Raw genomic sequence first — 16,263 nt, 5'->3', positions numbered from 1 at the left:
AAGAGTAAGGTTTTAAAAGACCCTAGATTACTGACGATAAGAGATTGAAATGCTGGCCAATTTGGCTCGGGGCTTGCTTTAGATAACGGAAATGACGCTAAGATAGACACCCTAGGTCAGGGTGATCCGACCGTGAAAAGCTACTCAGACAATCACGCAGCAAGCAACAACCAACAACGACCAACCCATCATGTCTGTTCTCTTACGAGCTTTATCCCGGGTCAGTCGGCATGTCATTTCAACATGTGGGGCAATCGGGAGGCCACATTCTCAACTGTCTTTACGGCTCGAAATTGGAAACTGCTCAACCAACAACTAACAACCAACAACTAACAGCAGCTATTGGCTGTTCTTTTACGAGTTTTGTCTCGGATCTATCGGCATATAAGATACTCGTAAGAACACATACTTGTCGCTCTGTATAGCCAATAAATAAGACCAGTTCTTTATCTCTCAGCAGAGAGCCAACTCAGGACCTGTTTATAAAAGAGGCAGCAGCCATCATATCAAAGCACAAGCTTCTCACACAAGCTCATTGTATCAAGCAACCTTTAGTAAGATACACTGAGCTAAAATATATCGCTGGTTAACATATTATTAGAACCACTTTCTTCAACATGTTCGGCAATCGCGGCCCTCAGAATGTAATCCTCATACTTGCTATTCTAGGGAGTATGCCAGGTAGCATGGTCGTCAGTTTGCCTGTTATTCCGGCTAAAGATAGTAAAACCAATGTCGACTCAGCAGATCAAATCTTCTACGCTGTACGATGCCATGCCGACACCTACGTTATAGCGCACCATTGTCAGGCTCGCTGCAACGGAAGGGCTCATGTACTCATCAATGAGACCCGATGCCCAATCGGATCAGATAATGCTGACGATATCTTTTCGGATTGTTACTGCACTCCAGAATGTGTGCCTTGTAAGGAGGAGGGTGAAGAACAGGCTAAAGAGGACGTGTCCGTTCCTGAGTGAGCTGGATCTGACATATATCATCTCACAGGTCTAGGCCATTAGTAGAACATATCTAGATGCTGAAAAATAACAAGTTCAGAGGTGTCTCTTTCAAGACCCGGCTATATACTATATAGAGCCGTTGTTTGGCGCGTGACCCAAGCCATAACCTTACCCAGAAGGAAAGCGTCGTCCTCGTGCTGAAATCGGACACGTCCCCCATAATCTTGGCGACCTTAGGCCCTGCAAATGTAATCTTGACCTGGCTTTGATCGCCCCATTAGACGATGGAGCCAAATGCGTATAGACTGGCTGAACCGTCTAGCCCATCTGTGAATTGTGTAGCCGACCAGCTTCCAACACCATATTTGCCCCATCGCTCTTGGATGAGAGGCATGTGTTTGGATACATAGTAGCTAAAATTGTATTTGGCATCCGGCTCGTTGGGAAAAAGGACAATAACAGTGAAGGTCATGCTGATAGTTATTTTGACCACGATAGTTAATAGGGCAAACTTAATCCCGATAAGCTTACTTGTTTATTGATAAGCTTACTTGTTGTTTTATACCCCTGTAGTATCAATGTCAATTTTAGTTAAGTCCGACAGGTAAACTCCACCACCTAAGTCATTTCTGAACATCTCGGCGGCTACATGACCGAATAATTACTTGTCGATCAGGTCAAGTTAACCGCGCTCCGAGACTATAATTGCGAAAGGTGATGCATTGCTTGACGCCATGTCTGTCCTCCGTGGCCTTTTAACAATAGTTCCTCTGTTGATCTCTCAAAAAATGCGACCTTCCGTTCTGGGGTGCATCGGCCAATAAACCATTTAGGAAGCTGTGCCAAGTCTGATAGCCAAGACCCAGTCCCGAACGTATCGCGCAATATATCCCGCCAATAACTCAGTATGCCAAGGAATGGCAATGGCACCTAGAAACCGTTGTATGATAGTCCTCATACGACTATAAATCGAAGCCACGGGCCTTTGAATATCCTCTCTCGATATCAACTCCTTCACACCTTCTCCAACTCTCTGCCACCTTGTCAACAATGGCCAGCCTCGTTCGTCTCGCTCTCTACCTGGGAGCTTTCCTGCCTGCTGCACTTGCTGCCCCAACTGCACCCAGCAAGGGCTCAGATGTGATTCCTGGGAAATATATTGTCACCCTCAAGTCCTCTGCCTCCTCTGCCAAGGTCGAGTCTCACCTTCAGTGGGTTGGTGATGTTCACCGCCGCAGCCTGTCTAAGCGTGACACTGCTGGTATCGAACATACCTTTAACATCAAGAACTGGAATGCCTACGCTGGGCAGTTCGATGAGGACACTATTAAGGAAATCGAGGCCAGCCCCGAGGTAAGCTTCAACAATCAAACATGAGACTCCTGCTTACAAGAAACAAGGTTGCTTTCGTCGAGCCTGACAAGGTTGTCAAGCTGAGCTTCGAGCAATCCAGCGAACTGTCTGATAGGGCCCTGACCACCCAGTCAGGAGCTCCTTGGGGTCTCGGAACGATCTCTCACCGTACCTCCGGTTCCACGAGCTATATCTATGATACGTCAGCTGGTGAGGGCTCTTATGCCTATGTCGTCGACAGCGGTGTTTTGATCTCTCACTCCCAGTTCGGTGGCCGTGCTGTCGCCGGTTATAGCATCTTTTCAGGAGCTAACACTGATACCCTTGGACACGGCACCCATGTTGCTGGCACTATTGCAGGCTCAACCTATGGTGTTGCGAAGAAGGTCGGTGTGTGTAGCTATATATAACAGGCCAATACTAACGTAAACAGGCAAACATTGTTTCTGTCAAGGTCTTCCAGGGAGCAGAGGGAACTGATTCTGGTGTTCTCGCCGGTTTCAACTGGGCTGTCAACGACATTACCTCCAAGGGCCGCGCCGGCAAGGCCGTTATTAACCTTTCTCTTGGTACGACACATCTCCCCGTTTTACTAAGTCCTCTCACTGACGGCTAGTCTAGGTGGTGACGCATCCCAGGCTTGGGTAACTGCTATTGACGCTGCGTACAACTCAGGTGTGCTCTCTGTTGTCGCTGCTGGAAACGGTGATGAGGATGGAAACCCACTACCTGTATCGAGTCAATCCCCTGCCAACGCTGCCAACGCCATCACTGTTGCTGCTCTCACCTCTGCCTGGAGACCTACTTCATTTACAAACTACGGTATGATTATCCCTTTCCTTTTTGAGTCCAAGAAATGATTAACTGACTATTTGAAAGGCGCTGGTGTTGATATCTTTGCTCCCGGCCAAAGCATTTTGTCTGCATGGATTGGCTCAAACAGCGCCACTAACTCTATCAGTGGTACATCGATGGCTTCTCCTCATGTTGCTGGTCTTGCCCTCTACCTTAAGGTCCTCGAGGGTCTTACTACACCAGCTTCTGTAGCAAGCCGAATCAAGGCCCTTGGAACATCCGGAAAGATTACTGGTACTCTCTCTGGCAGCCCTAACCTGATTGCCTACAATGGCAACGGCGCTTAGATCTGATAGGGTACGGCAAGGCAACATAGCTCTGACTAGACTACTATGAGTTCTTACAACACTGTGGAGTATGATTGAAATAAAGACAGGGTAGACTACTGGCAAATTATCCCCTACACTTGCCAATAAATTTAAGGCCAGAACCAATCATAGCACGGCCCAGAGTAACAGATATATATCCAATCGTGACTCAAGAAGAATCTACTATAAATAAATTATTTCAGTCAAGGTCCAGTCAATTAAGTAGAGAGGTTCATGATCAATCAGCCTTTGATATAATTTTCAAGTCTGAAAAAACATTACAAAAGTAGAACTGATTGTTTCCATGGCGTAAGTCCATATCGTGTGCGAGGCGCGTGATGTGAGCTATCAGCTGTGGGGACTATTAACTCAAGATAACATAAGACGTCCACGTCAACTGATTCAGAATGGCATTCACCGAGAATTGAGTCCCTGCACATAACACTAGTAGCAACAACTGCAGCCAGAACAGGCACCAATCTCCCCCTGGCCTCTGCTAAATTGATACCTCTGTTGTAGATCTCTAAATCAGCTCGCTTGTAAGTTACAAACCAACTGCATCTGAAAAAGTTCCCAGTTCATTTACTAAACTATTTCTTTGCCTATAACCCATAGCTTTGAGCAACAATCATGAGGCAAACCTGAAATCAAGCCTTTTGTTTCCTTGGTCAGTTGTTGTCTTGAGATAATTAATTCTCTCCTCTCTGCTCATTTTTTCCCAGATTTTGTCTCTCTTATTGTTTTCCCTGACATAGTAGATCTTGATAAAGATATAGATCAAGATGTTATAACCCAAGACTCCGAGCAGCGCTTTGTTTCCAGTATAGTAGTATGGGGCGTCGCTCTTACGGTAGATCTGTGAGGATATAATGCTTGACATTTGAACGCTCATGTTATAGAGCGAAGAGCCAACAGTACGTGTACGGACAGACCCGGCATTGCGGGACGTCAAGGCCACAAGAATCGCATGAGGGTAGGGAGCGCCAACAAGAAGGGTAGAAAGAGTCCATTTTGCCCATTTCCATCCTGGAAAGATAGGAGGCAAAACGACAAGCGAAACCAGAAGTGGCAAGGACCATAGTTGGCCGATGACACCGAGAAGAACACGCTGGTTAATCCTTTCGGAAACCCAGGTCCAGAACAGTAGCTGTATAATGAACAAGGTATATGCCGGGATCGTAAGGAGGTTGGTATGGAAAGTATCGAAACCAAGAGCCTTGCACGTGAGTGTGATGTATGCTTGGGGAGGCGCATTAGGGATACCCCAGGAAAGGCCGATGAGATAGATAGGCCACATGTGGTAGTCCGTGAGAGCTTCCCAGATCAGGCTGCCTGTTAAGCCCTGACGATTGTGCATGGTGGCCTTGCCAGGATCATCCCGAAGAACTCGTGTAACCATGATGATCTCTTCGCGTTCAGAGAACCATCCAGACCTGGGTCGAAGTAATCCTTTCCAGCCTGTTCGAGAAGTCTGCGTGGGTGACGGCGGTAGGTAGAAGAAGGTTAATATGCCGATCAGCGCAGTAAATGAGCCCTCAATCACGAACAGATATCTCCATCCTTCGTGGAGCCCACTATGGCCCCGGAGGTGGAGAATACCGTATGCCAAAAAGGCACCAATAATCTGGGTGCCTTGATATGATGTCCAGAACCAACTGAGGCGCCTGGGAAGCTCGACATTCTTGTAGAAATATGAAAGATAAAGAATAGTGTCTGGGATGAAGCCTAAAAGGTATGCAAGTCAGCGGCTCATGATGCCAAGTGAGTTTGAGCCAGGACAAGAGCGCCATCCTGTGTTGATTTATAGTTACCTCCTTCAAGCATCCCAAGTAACCAGCGACAGATAAAGAAGCTGGTCTTTCCCTGAAGCGCGGCTTGTGACATTGCTACGACACTCCATAGCACCATCTGGATAGGGATCCAGACGTCTGGTCCAAGCTTTTTGCCAATGACTTGTGACGGGAGCTCTGCGAATAAGAACGAACAGTAAAATATGGTCATGCCATTGTTGTAGTCATTTGTTGTGAGACCGAGATCATCTGAAAGAGTTAGCGCCAGTAATATATAAACTGACTCTCGACAGTGAGCTTACTTAGCATGCCATCTGAAAGAGCTTGGACAATGTTGCCACGGTCCAGCTGCAGAGCAAAGAACATGATACAGGCCGGAAGTGCGATAAACCAGTCAAGCTACTATTGGCATTATTATCGCTATTCATTGAAAACTTGTCACAAAAGATACATACCCGTCTTACCAGCTTCTCCTCTTCCTGGGATTCCCAAGTCGCAGAAGGCTCGAAACGGTGGGCACCTTCGAAGCCATCCACGATCTTGTAAATATCCACAGCTTCAGGCGGAGAAAATACATTATGATGATTGCTCATAGTGTCAGTGTGTAGGGAAGCGGTTTCCGAGCCTGTCGAGTACCCTTCGTCGACTGGTACGTGGCTGACATCTTTGCCGAAGAGATGGTACCATTTTCGACGCTTGGTAGGTTGCGTCGCCGGTTCACCGGCCAGATAGGACTCGGCGAGCTGGTCTTTGATAGACATGTTTAGAGACTCTTTGATCGGACTCTGGATCTCTGATTTGAGAAATAAAGTACTGTGGAAAGCCTCATCTTATATATTGCTGTTTCTGCTTGATTCCTGGTTCTTGTAGCCGAGCTAGAAACGGCAGAAGAGAAATGTGCCGTGCTATCCGAGTAGTAGCTATTGCGTGCTGCGATAAACCCAATTGATAGCATTTTAGAAGAAGTGGCGGCATGGCCAGTGGAGGCTTTCTTAGATATGTACTGAGACTTGAAATATCATTACCCGCAAGATAGCAATAGCGCCATAAGGTGCGACATTGGCGTAATGCCTTGCGTGATGAGCACTAGTGTTAGTGCCTAGCTGCCACGCCTTCGGATTATCTAGCTTATCTATGAAATAATGATAAGAGAGAATATCTAAGAAATGTCTGCAAGTTTTATTTGTCGATAAATAATTATCCTGGCAAATGGCTTCATTATTATGTTATTGATGCCTGAGACAGAGAATGGATAAATTTATCGCCAATTGTCTACAGAGCTAAAGAATAGTCAATTATCTGTTATCACAGTTGGTCTGATAATTAACAGTAAACCGACAACCATCACCATAATGAACACTTCCACACTTGCCACATCCTCCCTTGTTGTCATCCCTTAAGTCCTGATACTTCCACCACATCTCATTACCGCTCATAACGCATCCCTTACCCGTAACAAAGACGCCGCATCCGTTACCAGTTGAATCACCCCAGCAATTGCCATTGAGAGCTTTACCATCGCCGTAGTTCTTGTCGTCGTTGCGGATCAGAGAGTTGATGGCATGATCACAGTACTTGACTTGGAAGGTACTGAGACTACATATTCCGCTGCCCTTGCAGTCGTACGTGGTAGGCTGCTCGGTAGGCTGCGGTTCGGGAGCAGCAGAGCTAGTTGTGGTGCTATCTTCGTCGTCACGGCCTGTTAACTCTCCATTGGGTGGCTGTCCATAAATAGCCGTGAAGAAACTCTCAACCGTGTACCAGGCATAAGTATCAGCTTTCAGCTACTGTCAGAGACCATTTCAGCAAGGGCTGGAGCATCTCTTACCATTGAACGGCGTCAGATATCGCCTAGTCCTCATTCTCGCCAGTTTTTCAACCATTTCTGGCATGTACACCCTGTTAGAGTTTGTTTGTTGGTCGGCGCCGAGATACTGATCCTTGATAACAACATCACTTTCTGTACTCATTGTTAGCAGTTCCACTTCTTTTGTGTCGAAGGAATCTCACCTTTGCCTGAACCAATGAGGTTATCAGAGACAGATGGAAGATGAACCAGCTCATGAATCATCAACCGGAATTTACCAGTCATGAAAATTGAATCCTTCTGCTTTGTTCTATCAGCGTCGAGTTCTCTCTGGACAGCTGCCAGGTGTTCTTGTCCTGGGGCGAAGAATCCGCCGCAAAATACAATAGTGCCACCAGGGGAACCGTCTGCGTCGTCGAAAGCATAGCCACCGATAGTGCCAGCAGCGCCTTTAATGCTACTGCAGCGACTTTGGACAGCAAAGCCACGTTGACTAATATCTTCACAGGATGCTCGGATTGTTCGTCCAACTCTGGCGGTCATGGTCAGCTTTCGGAGGTTTGCAAAGACACCTAGATATTCCGTGTCAGTCTATGATATAGTGAAATATGAAGGGGACACTGACCGTTGATAAAGTTGACATCGCTAGTCCTCTCAGCAATATCAGCTCCGAAGTTCCTCTGCTCGAGTAAACCGCCTGGCTTGAAGGCTGGTATCTTGGCCAAAATAACAACAATATCTCTCCAAGCTTGCACGATATCTTCCTTCTGACTGTTACTACAACCTTGGAATTTGTCAAACGGGATGGAATTGTGAGCAGAGTCATGGTTATGGCTAGGATCAGCGTCTCGTGGGCCAAGTGTAGTACCCATTACCTTTTCACCTGTCCAATCCAAGATGGGCTCACCCTCAACTTGCCAACAGTCTGAATTGTCAAAAACCGCCTTGACTGGCATGATGACAGGGTTGAAGTTGTAGATGCCATCGTGGCAGTCACGAGCAAGACATCGACCTCGATCCGTCCCAGCAACGATGGCGTCGCCGTTCTTGATCATCAGTCGCTGAGTGCCTTCTTCAACGCCGTCCTCGACAGTATCGTAGTTGAGGCCCGCCTGGAGAACCTTGGAGCTGATACTCTTACCATTGCTCATCACATTGACGGTAAAGCCAGCTGCGTGATCAGGGACTACCAAGGCCCAGTGAAGAGCGTCTTGGCCAGCATCGGTGCCATTTGGTGCTTGAAAGTACTTGACGCTAGAGTCACCTCCAGGGCAAGTAGTGGTCTGGAAGATGCTCTTATGCCACAAAGCACCCTGAGGTATAGCTTCGTCTCGCTTGGAGGATGCTGGGACCATCGAACCGCCGTTCTTCCAAGCGTGGATGAATGCCGAGTATAGAGATTGGAGGGCAGTATGATCGGAGCCGTCGGGACTGGCGTATTGGTTGGGTTGGGCATCGGTGTTCTGTTCGGGCCAGAGATTACCGAAGTGATGACTCTCGGGTCCATCATTCTACGCACTGTCAGTGATCTGAAACCTCGTTATGATGTGCGGTACTGACCCAAGTCAACAGCTGGATGATATCGGGTTGGGATCCCATGCTGAGGATGTTCTCCATTCTCTTCACAACGTTCATCTCACCGCGTCGATACAAATTCGCTCCGTACTAGAAATGGGATTATTATCGGTCTTCCAATCCTGTATCAATAGTTGACTTACCGCATTCTTGTACTGAAGCATGCTGATAGCTGAAGGGTTTCATTAGTCTAGGCAATGATTGACAGAAGAAATGTAACATACGCATCATGAAGACTTTACCCTTCTTCTGCAGAGGGCCCATGACCTTGATATCCTTGGATAGATCGCCTTCATTGGTGCCGTGGACCTGGGGCCAGGCTGACTCCCAGACACTGGCTCCGTCGATGATGTCCCCCCAGTATTGCCACCAGGCAGGATGACTCTCCCAGAACCCAGGAGTATCGTCAATGCCAGGGACGAAGAACATTTCGTTGGCAAACGATTTCTTCCATTCAATGAAGTCTTTATCGGTCTGGTTGCCTGTACTGAAGCCTATATGTTGTCAGCGATAAAACTTTGTGTATGAAGTCAGGCTCACTGGTGATGAAGGGAAAGTTATTCGGTCCATATCGGAGATAAGAGTCACGGCCAAGAAAGCTCTTCAGTACTGTCTCGTACTCCTTCGGCTGCACCATCAAGTCAGCTTGACATCGGACGAGTTAAATACGCAAAGGTCATACTTACACCTCCACAGTCATTTCCGAGCTTCTTGTCGTAGCACCATGCGCCTGTCGCATATAGGTCAAGAGACAGGGCCAGCTTGAACGTTCCTCCTTTGCTAACAAGGTCGTCGGCATAACCATACAGATGGCTCAGAGTTTCTGGGACCCAGTCAAGTTTAGGATATCCAACGTTAAGAACAAACCCATCAAGACTGGTGAAAATGGTCAGTCGGGTCAAGGTAGTATCAGTGTACATACCCCATGGCAATAGCATCGTCAATATCTTTGTGAGCATGTTCCTCAGTAATATCGCCAAGCTACCAAGGAGATGAGCAAATTGATCTAAGTCGAGTTGACGTATTCCTACCATGTAATGAGACAACACAAGCCTCGATGCAGCCCGCTCATGCATACTACGAGCTGCCGTGAGGCCCGCGATGAAGCCGGTAAAAAGAATAGATAAACGCATTGGAAACTGAGAACTTCTGTGTTAGAGCAACTCCAGAAACCTCTGAGCCATCGAGCTGCTTGTCCCTTTTTATATTTACACAGTTTACCACTTGAATACTCTACGCCATCCCCGCTGTCATCTTGGGGTTCTAAATGATTATCTCCACATGCACATGGCGTTTACATCAGCCCGTCGCAACGTCACACTCAAAACCACTTAGGATTTTAGTCGAATCCTTCAGAGGAAGCACAGTACTCTAAAGTGAAGATGAGGCTCAATCTGATGCACCAAGTGCCATTACTCTCGCATGCTGGCGCCCGCAACGGTCATGATTGAGCCGTGCCAGAACTTTGTTTGCCAATAGCAGCCTTTGGCCAGTCAAATTGCCAATGATAAGGTGCATTGGGTTTCAGCGCTGCCATGTTCCCATGCTTTTGAAGGATTTATAGGACCGAATAATTTAGCCATCGGCAGCCGAGTCATATACTGTGAGTGTAATCCCGATCCTAGCTAATTCCGATTTGTGTACGGAGTCGGTCTCTTGATCGGCACTGCCGAATACAACCTTGATTCAAATGAGTGCATAGGACCAAAAGTCTATCATAAAAAATGTACCAATTCTTCTAAAGATTTTCTCCCCTCCCCCGAATTCGTGATGCCTCTACCAAGTGAAGGACTCTTCCACATAACGAACAACAACGCCATGTCTTGCCATTGCAGCGCAGACATACCGAGCTTCATCACACATTGCATGTGGACCACAGACGACCACAGTAGTTCCACCAATAGCGTTCCTTAATTCCGTCGTCAAAACTCTCTTTATGTCCATGCGCTCACCAACCGAGACATGGGTCTCGATATGGCCCCAGTTGGAGGATTCACCACCTTCTTTTTCTTCACCGGCATCTCCACCTACAATCATACTCTTGACAACATCGACAAGGCCCTTACTTTTGATTCCCCAGTAGAGCTTAGTGGTGCCCAGGGGCTTGGCGTACATTGACAGGGAAGCTTGGAGAGATGACAGGACACCAGCAATGCCGACACCGCCAGAGATAACAAGGGTATTCGGATATTCGATGCTGGGCTCAAATCGAGTGGTGTCTTCGTGGCCATAAGAAGACTCGATGAGGACGGGGATTGCGATGCCAGTGTCGGCTTTCTTTGCAAGCTTGGCGGTCATGCCACGAAGGTTCTGGACAAACAGCGTGATACCAGGCTTGGTAGTGTTACTGTGAACTCTGAGTTGGCGGATGTTGGACATGGCGCCTCCCATCTCTTTAGAAGCCGATGCTTCAGTAGGTGAGACTGCACCCTCATTCTCAGACTGCGTGTGCGAAGCTGAGCTTGGGATAACGGACTCTCCATCAAGCTGACCTTTGCTGAAATTGACGATTGAGAAAGGATGATTCTCCCATACTCGCCAAGAGAGCGTGGGGAAGTAAGCGAAGCAATGGCCCTGAGCATCGACATCGGGGATGTCAACGCGCAGATACTTATCATCGATGCGAGTGACGTATGCTTTCTTGATGCCATATCTAGAGATGCGTAGAATGCGAAGCAGTCTCTCAAGGCCCCAGAAGCAAAAGGCGATTATGAGCCAGATCTCGAAGCCACCTTTGTCTTCGTACAAGAAAACAATGTGATACCAAGAACCGACCAAAGCGCCGATTGTTAAGATTATGTGCGTAATGAGGAAGACTTCATACATGATCTTTCGGATTGGGAGCATCGAGAATGGAATCAAGGCGGAGAAGGCAACAGTTCCAACAATACCGACATACCAGTAGGGGTATGTCAGAACGAGAGGATAAGAGTCTCCCTCGATCATAATTCGAAGCCAAAGGAGCGAATGGAGGGCAACTTGGACGACGCAGATGGTGGCGGTCCATCTGTGAAGGAGAAGGAAGGTCGAGTAAGACCAGTTGGTTAGCCGAAGTAGCACACTGCTACGGCCAGCATATAGGATAACAACAGGGATATTGGCGAATGCAACAGAACCAGCGCGATTCCCGATTTGACGCATCAGCTCGTAGTGACGGTCTGGAAAGATGCCGTTTGGAGTGTAGTTGGGGTATCCCGCAAACGTGGCCAGGCAATTGATGCCGATGAGGTAGAGGATGAAGAGAGCTTGGCCTCGGGTAGGCACCATACCGATGCCAAGTGTAGCCACGCTGTGCTGCCTGCCCCAAGCTGGAGGGTCGATAAGATAGCCATACAACTTGCTTTTAAAGGATGTTGGGAGGGGGAGGAAACGAAGGAGGGAGAAGCCGATGGGGACCATGACACAAGTCATGAAGGCCAGGATGCTACGAATGATTAGTTTTGTTGAGATCTCAAGAACGGGTCACTTACGAGTACATGGACTCATTCTTGGCGACTGCCTTGTATCCTTTCACACCGTTCCTATAGCTCTGATAGGTGGTGGAATCGATAGAGATGGTACGGTTAAAGACGGCTTCTTCTGGTGACAATGGCTTTGGCGCAGTCGTAGTGTTTACCTGAGCCAAGGCCTCGGGATAAGGCCATCGAATCGTCAGGGCTTCAGAGTCATAAATCATCTTTACCTCCCAGAAGTACTCAATCTCGTAGGTCTTGACGTCCTTGGGACAATAGGTGTGGATACAGTAGGCCATGGAGGTCAGGTAGGAGGTGTCGTTGGCGAAGCATGCTGCTGATGGATAGGCTGCTGCTTTCTCCTCTGCTGTCATGCCTGCGTACTCAGGACAGTCGAGATTGTAGGGCATTGCGTATGAACATGCCTGGGCGCATGACACCGGGTAATCGTCCCTCCCATAGCCTTGAAGAGGGACTGTGGCTGATGCGCTAGGGATGAAAGAAAGTGCTGACAGCACGATTGCTAATGCCGGCATTGGAGTGGAAGACCACATATTGGCTGGTGCCCAAGGCTAATAGATGGAACAATTAAATGATGAAGATCTGAACGAGCCCAAGAAATAGGAGTGCTAGATAGCTCATTCTTAAGTAGCATCGCGACCCAAGATGGATAAAATGCCTCTTGTTCCAGAAACGGCAATCCTGAGCAAAAGATCCCTCGAAAAAAGTCATGGCTGCATTCTAGATCCGTGATCGCCGGATATCGTTCGTTTCGGACAACGGCTATTGGGTTAGTGTTAGGAGAGAGAAACCTGGGTCATGGGTTTTGTGGCTTGTTGATTAGCATCAGATTTTCGGGACTGGAAGGGATGGGCCATGTTGAGGAGATGCTTAAGACCCGTTTTGTTGGATGCAGACTTTCCCAGGGTCGGAGGGAGGCCGAGAGTTTGCGCTTGGTTAGTGCGGTCTCGTGTTTGTGGGCATGGCTCCCTCCAGTCAATCGCCTGTCTTTACAACGTCAAGTCGATATCGTCAATTAATGGCTACTGACAATACTACTATTTGGTCTCTTTCAGTGCCATGTTGGATCTTGTAACAACAAGTGCCCGTCTTGGCAACGTGCAAGATATCTGACCTCTTGGCGATATCACTTCTTGGCACCCAAGTGCAAGGAACCATCAGCCCTCCAAGGAATTTGACCCATGCCACCATTGGTCACGGTGAGACATGGCGTTCCAGAACCATTGATTCCGCCCATTGAGAGTGACATGGTGACTCCGCGGAATTCTGCATGCAGTCAGACAAATTTTTCGTTTAGATGTGCCGAACTGCCGCTGCCACTGATCAGATAAAGAGAGCTATCCCACGTGTTCTAGACCCGAAATGGGAATTTGAACGGATGGCGCGGGGTCCTGGCTGATTGATAAGATGGATCTGATTGATAAAGGGAGCTAGGGTAGGACTAGCATGTGAATAGACTGTGGAACGAGGGCTTGGCGGAGATCCCCGTTGACGAGTGTAACGAGAGCCTTTTACCCTAATTTTAGGTAATAGTCTGTGTGATCACCAGCCACAGTTTCTGGTTCTTTTTTGATTCTTGTCCTGACGGCAATTGCAGATCATCTCAGACATGAGATTTAGCCTATCCTTCGTTATATTCTCTGACTTCAAATCACGTCCAGAGTTGTGATGAGGCAATACTGCTGGAACAGCTCAAACGCCTCGGTTAATAGCACCTGATAGCTCTCCACGACAAAACACAGCTAGCTCAATTAGGCTTGCATCGGGACTTCTCGACCCCCGTTCGAAATTTTCATCAGCATTTTCGTGACTAAGTTCCTCGTCTGTTCCAGACCCCTACCATTTCGGTTCGCATAGCCGTTTCATTTGACGTGGGGGAACATTCTGGACCATCATAGATAAGGTAAAATAATAACTCTCGTAGTATGCATAACTCTTAATCACCCTGTCAGGTCTCGTGAACCTAACTGCATATCGTCAAGTTTATGTTTAGTAGCCTTTTGTCACGCCAGAGGCTGCTGCAGACCATTGATCTATGTGCCGAGTTCCGAGATAATGAATAAGGTTATCAGATCATTTACGCCTTACTTGACAAACGATGCCCAACCGATGACAGTTTCGGCGTTGATCAGCCGGACCCTCGGGATGTTTACTGGATGCCGTGCTTGTAGCTCACGTAGTTTAGATGGCGCTGCCGAATATGAGAGGTTGGAGATCATTTATTTCTCCCGCTAGAATCGCTCCCAAGCGGTATCGGCCACCTTGGTAACTCTCCACTTCCGTAGCAACCCATGATCCGGGACTTGGCAACCAACAGCCGATTTTCTCCGCCCAATCCGGTACCCTAGAGCTGCGTGAGATGGTAACAATTGATAATAAATATGACCCAGGAATAAAACGAAATCAATGGCTTTCGGATCCCTCAACCGTGAGATCAAAACCTGCTGCCCGAAGTCGGTCCACAAATGTGATACCCAATGTTGATGGCGTCAATAGTCCAGCACCAGTAGCCTCAGTCTTGTTCAACTGGTTGATTGTCGCTGCAGCTTCTACGGCTAAAATTGCCGCCATGTCAACCAACGCTCCCTTGTAGCTGAACTCTGCCAACGCCACTGGTTCTTTCCTACCAGTCACATACCCAACTGCTTTCCATTCCGCACTCTCCATCTTGCGACTTTGGTCTCTGTCGGGCCCAGATCCTCGATCGAAGGACTTGCCACGGATGAAGGACCTGAACCAAGGCACTGCAAGCAAGAAAGTGCCCAGTTTTGTGATCATGTGCATGAGTAGTGCAGATATGAGGCCAGTGGCTGGGCTGTATTCTTTGTAAACGAAATCTTGTCCGTAGATCTTCGGATTTAAGGCTGCTGATCGTTGGACGACCGACTCATTACCCCACGCAACGAAGGATGTTGCCAGATGCCCAAGATGTCGGTCGTAACAATGGCCCATCAGTTTCTTGTTCTTCTTGACCACATGCTTGGGGTTTGGCAGCAAGACCGAGGTGTCAGAAGTCAACCAACCACTGATCCCATGGGTCTCGGCCACGTCAAGAACAGTATGTAGGGAACCACCTTGCATCCCAAGCATGCTGAGCTTTCCGGAGCATACGATTTCAGATGCTGCTGGTAGGTCTTGCTCTCGTAGATGTCTAGCAATCAACCACGCCACGAGATCAGATGGAGCACTCGATCCCGAGATAGCCGGGATAATGACAGCGCCCGAACCCTTGGCTGTCTCTTGAAAATTCCGTATCATTTCGGCGATCCATGCAGTCTCGGTACTAAAGTCGACGTAATGGGTACCGTTACAAGCACATGCGTCGACAACTGGAGTTCCATAGCGGTGATATGGGCCGATGCCGTTGATCAAAACCTTTGTTTCTCTTACAATTGGATCGAGGCCTTCGGCGTTGAGTTGAGGGTTGATGTAAATCGCCGGCTCCAATCGATCGTGATTGATGGCTTGTAGGTCTTGGCGCAGAGCTTCGAGCTTTGAGGCTGAACGACCTGCAATGCACCACCTCGTATTTGTTGGGAAGGTCTTGGCAATATGCTCTACACAGATTGTGGCGGTCCACCCTGTAGCGCCCAAAATGGTTATCTCGTGGGTTCGACTCTTCATTGTGTTTTAATGACTGGTGATCAATCGCCAACTTACTTTTGAGGTATCTGTCGATTATAAACCAGATTTTGGCCTACTATTGCTTTCTGTTAACGTCTCGGTGCCTTCCACTGTGACAATTACTTATCTTACAAATACATATCGAGCCTTTGGAATTGACCTCATCATCGCGCAAAGCTAGCCTGTCCGAGAAGCGAATGATAGAGCATGTCCGATTCGGACGGAACACGGACGAACCGAACCGGGTAAGCATTGCGCACCATTCTATGACTTGGCTAAGATATTGGCATGCTTATTATCTCTACTTATATAATAAAAACTTAAATAAACAGATTCTACTACATAGGAGAGCCAGCATTAATACACACAAACAGACAAGATAATAATAACCAGATATAACTGTAGATACAGCGCGGTACAAGTACTGCAACAGTGTATCTCATTTAGCTGTAGAGATATCTGACTGGAAATGACCTCGGAAGCTTTAGGTAAGGCCCTGATCCAATCGATTTATCCGTT

The 16,263-nt window shown here is 47.8% G+C and overlaps 6 protein-coding genes across 6 annotated transcripts; 2 read left to right on the top strand and 4 right to left on the bottom strand.

The window, feature by feature from the left end:
* Positions 1-617: 617 nt before the first annotated feature.
* Positions 618-977, top strand: FTJAE_13036 (uncharacterized protein; the record flags this gene model as incomplete). Its single annotated transcript, XM_037346137.1, has 1 exon — positions 618-977. The coding sequence occupies one exon, from the start codon at positions 618-620 to the stop codon at positions 975-977; it is 360 nt and encodes a 119-aa protein (XP_037199936.1).
* Positions 978-2,009: 1,032 nt separating this feature from the next.
* Positions 2,010-3,454, top strand: FTJAE_13035 (uncharacterized protein; the record flags this gene model as incomplete). Its single annotated transcript, XM_037346136.1, has 5 exons — positions 2,010-2,312; positions 2,360-2,698; positions 2,746-2,881; positions 2,934-3,134; positions 3,192-3,454. The coding sequence occupies 5 exons, from the start codon at positions 2,010-2,012 to the stop codon at positions 3,452-3,454; spliced, it is 1,242 nt and encodes a 413-aa protein (XP_037199935.1).
* A 649-nt stretch (positions 3,455-4,103) lies between these two features.
* FTJAE_13034 (transporter) lies at positions 4,104-6,026 on the bottom strand (the record flags this gene model as incomplete). Its single annotated transcript, XM_037346135.1, has 4 exons — positions 4,104-5,200; positions 5,287-5,514; positions 5,568-5,664; positions 5,721-6,026. The coding sequence occupies 4 exons, from the start codon at positions 6,024-6,026 to the stop codon at positions 4,104-4,106; spliced, it is 1,728 nt and encodes a 575-aa protein (XP_037199934.1).
* Positions 6,027-6,560: 534 nt separating this feature from the next.
* FTJAE_13033 (glycoside hydrolase family 71) lies at positions 6,561-9,780 on the bottom strand (the record flags this gene model as incomplete). Its single annotated transcript, XM_037346134.1, has 11 exons — positions 6,561-7,042; positions 7,094-7,225; positions 7,276-7,644; positions 7,698-8,583; positions 8,633-8,737; positions 8,791-8,819; positions 8,872-9,141; positions 9,188-9,275; positions 9,334-9,523; positions 9,570-9,628; positions 9,679-9,780. 11 exons carry the CDS (start codon positions 9,778-9,780, stop codon positions 6,561-6,563), a joined length of 2,712 nt encoding a protein of 903 aa, XP_037199933.1.
* Positions 9,781-10,423: 643 nt separating this feature from the next.
* FTJAE_13032 (ferric reductase Fre2p) lies at positions 10,424-12,653 on the bottom strand (the record flags this gene model as incomplete). The annotated part of the gene is made up of 2 exons (XM_037346133.1): positions 10,424-12,071; positions 12,118-12,653. The coding sequence occupies 2 exons, from the start codon at positions 12,651-12,653 to the stop codon at positions 10,424-10,426; spliced, it is 2,184 nt and encodes a 727-aa protein (XP_037199932.1).
* Positions 12,654-14,523: 1,870 nt separating this feature from the next.
* On the bottom strand, positions 14,524-15,744 carry FTJAE_13031 (Saccharopine dehydrogenase Homospermidine synthase; the record flags this gene model as incomplete). The annotated part of the gene is made up of 1 exon (XM_037346132.1): positions 14,524-15,744. The coding sequence occupies one exon, from the start codon at positions 15,742-15,744 to the stop codon at positions 14,524-14,526; it is 1,221 nt and encodes a 406-aa protein (XP_037199931.1).
* Positions 15,745-16,263: the final 519 nt, after the last annotated feature.

The sequence above is a fragment of the Fusarium tjaetaba genome, assembly GCF_013396195.1.
Source record: "Fusarium tjaetaba strain NRRL 66243 chromosome Unknown NRRL66243_c0000381, whole genome shotgun sequence".
Lineage (NCBI taxonomy): Eukaryota > Fungi > Ascomycota > Sordariomycetes > Hypocreales > Nectriaceae > Fusarium > Fusarium tjaetaba.
This window is presented reverse-complemented; position numbering and strand designations above follow the sequence as displayed.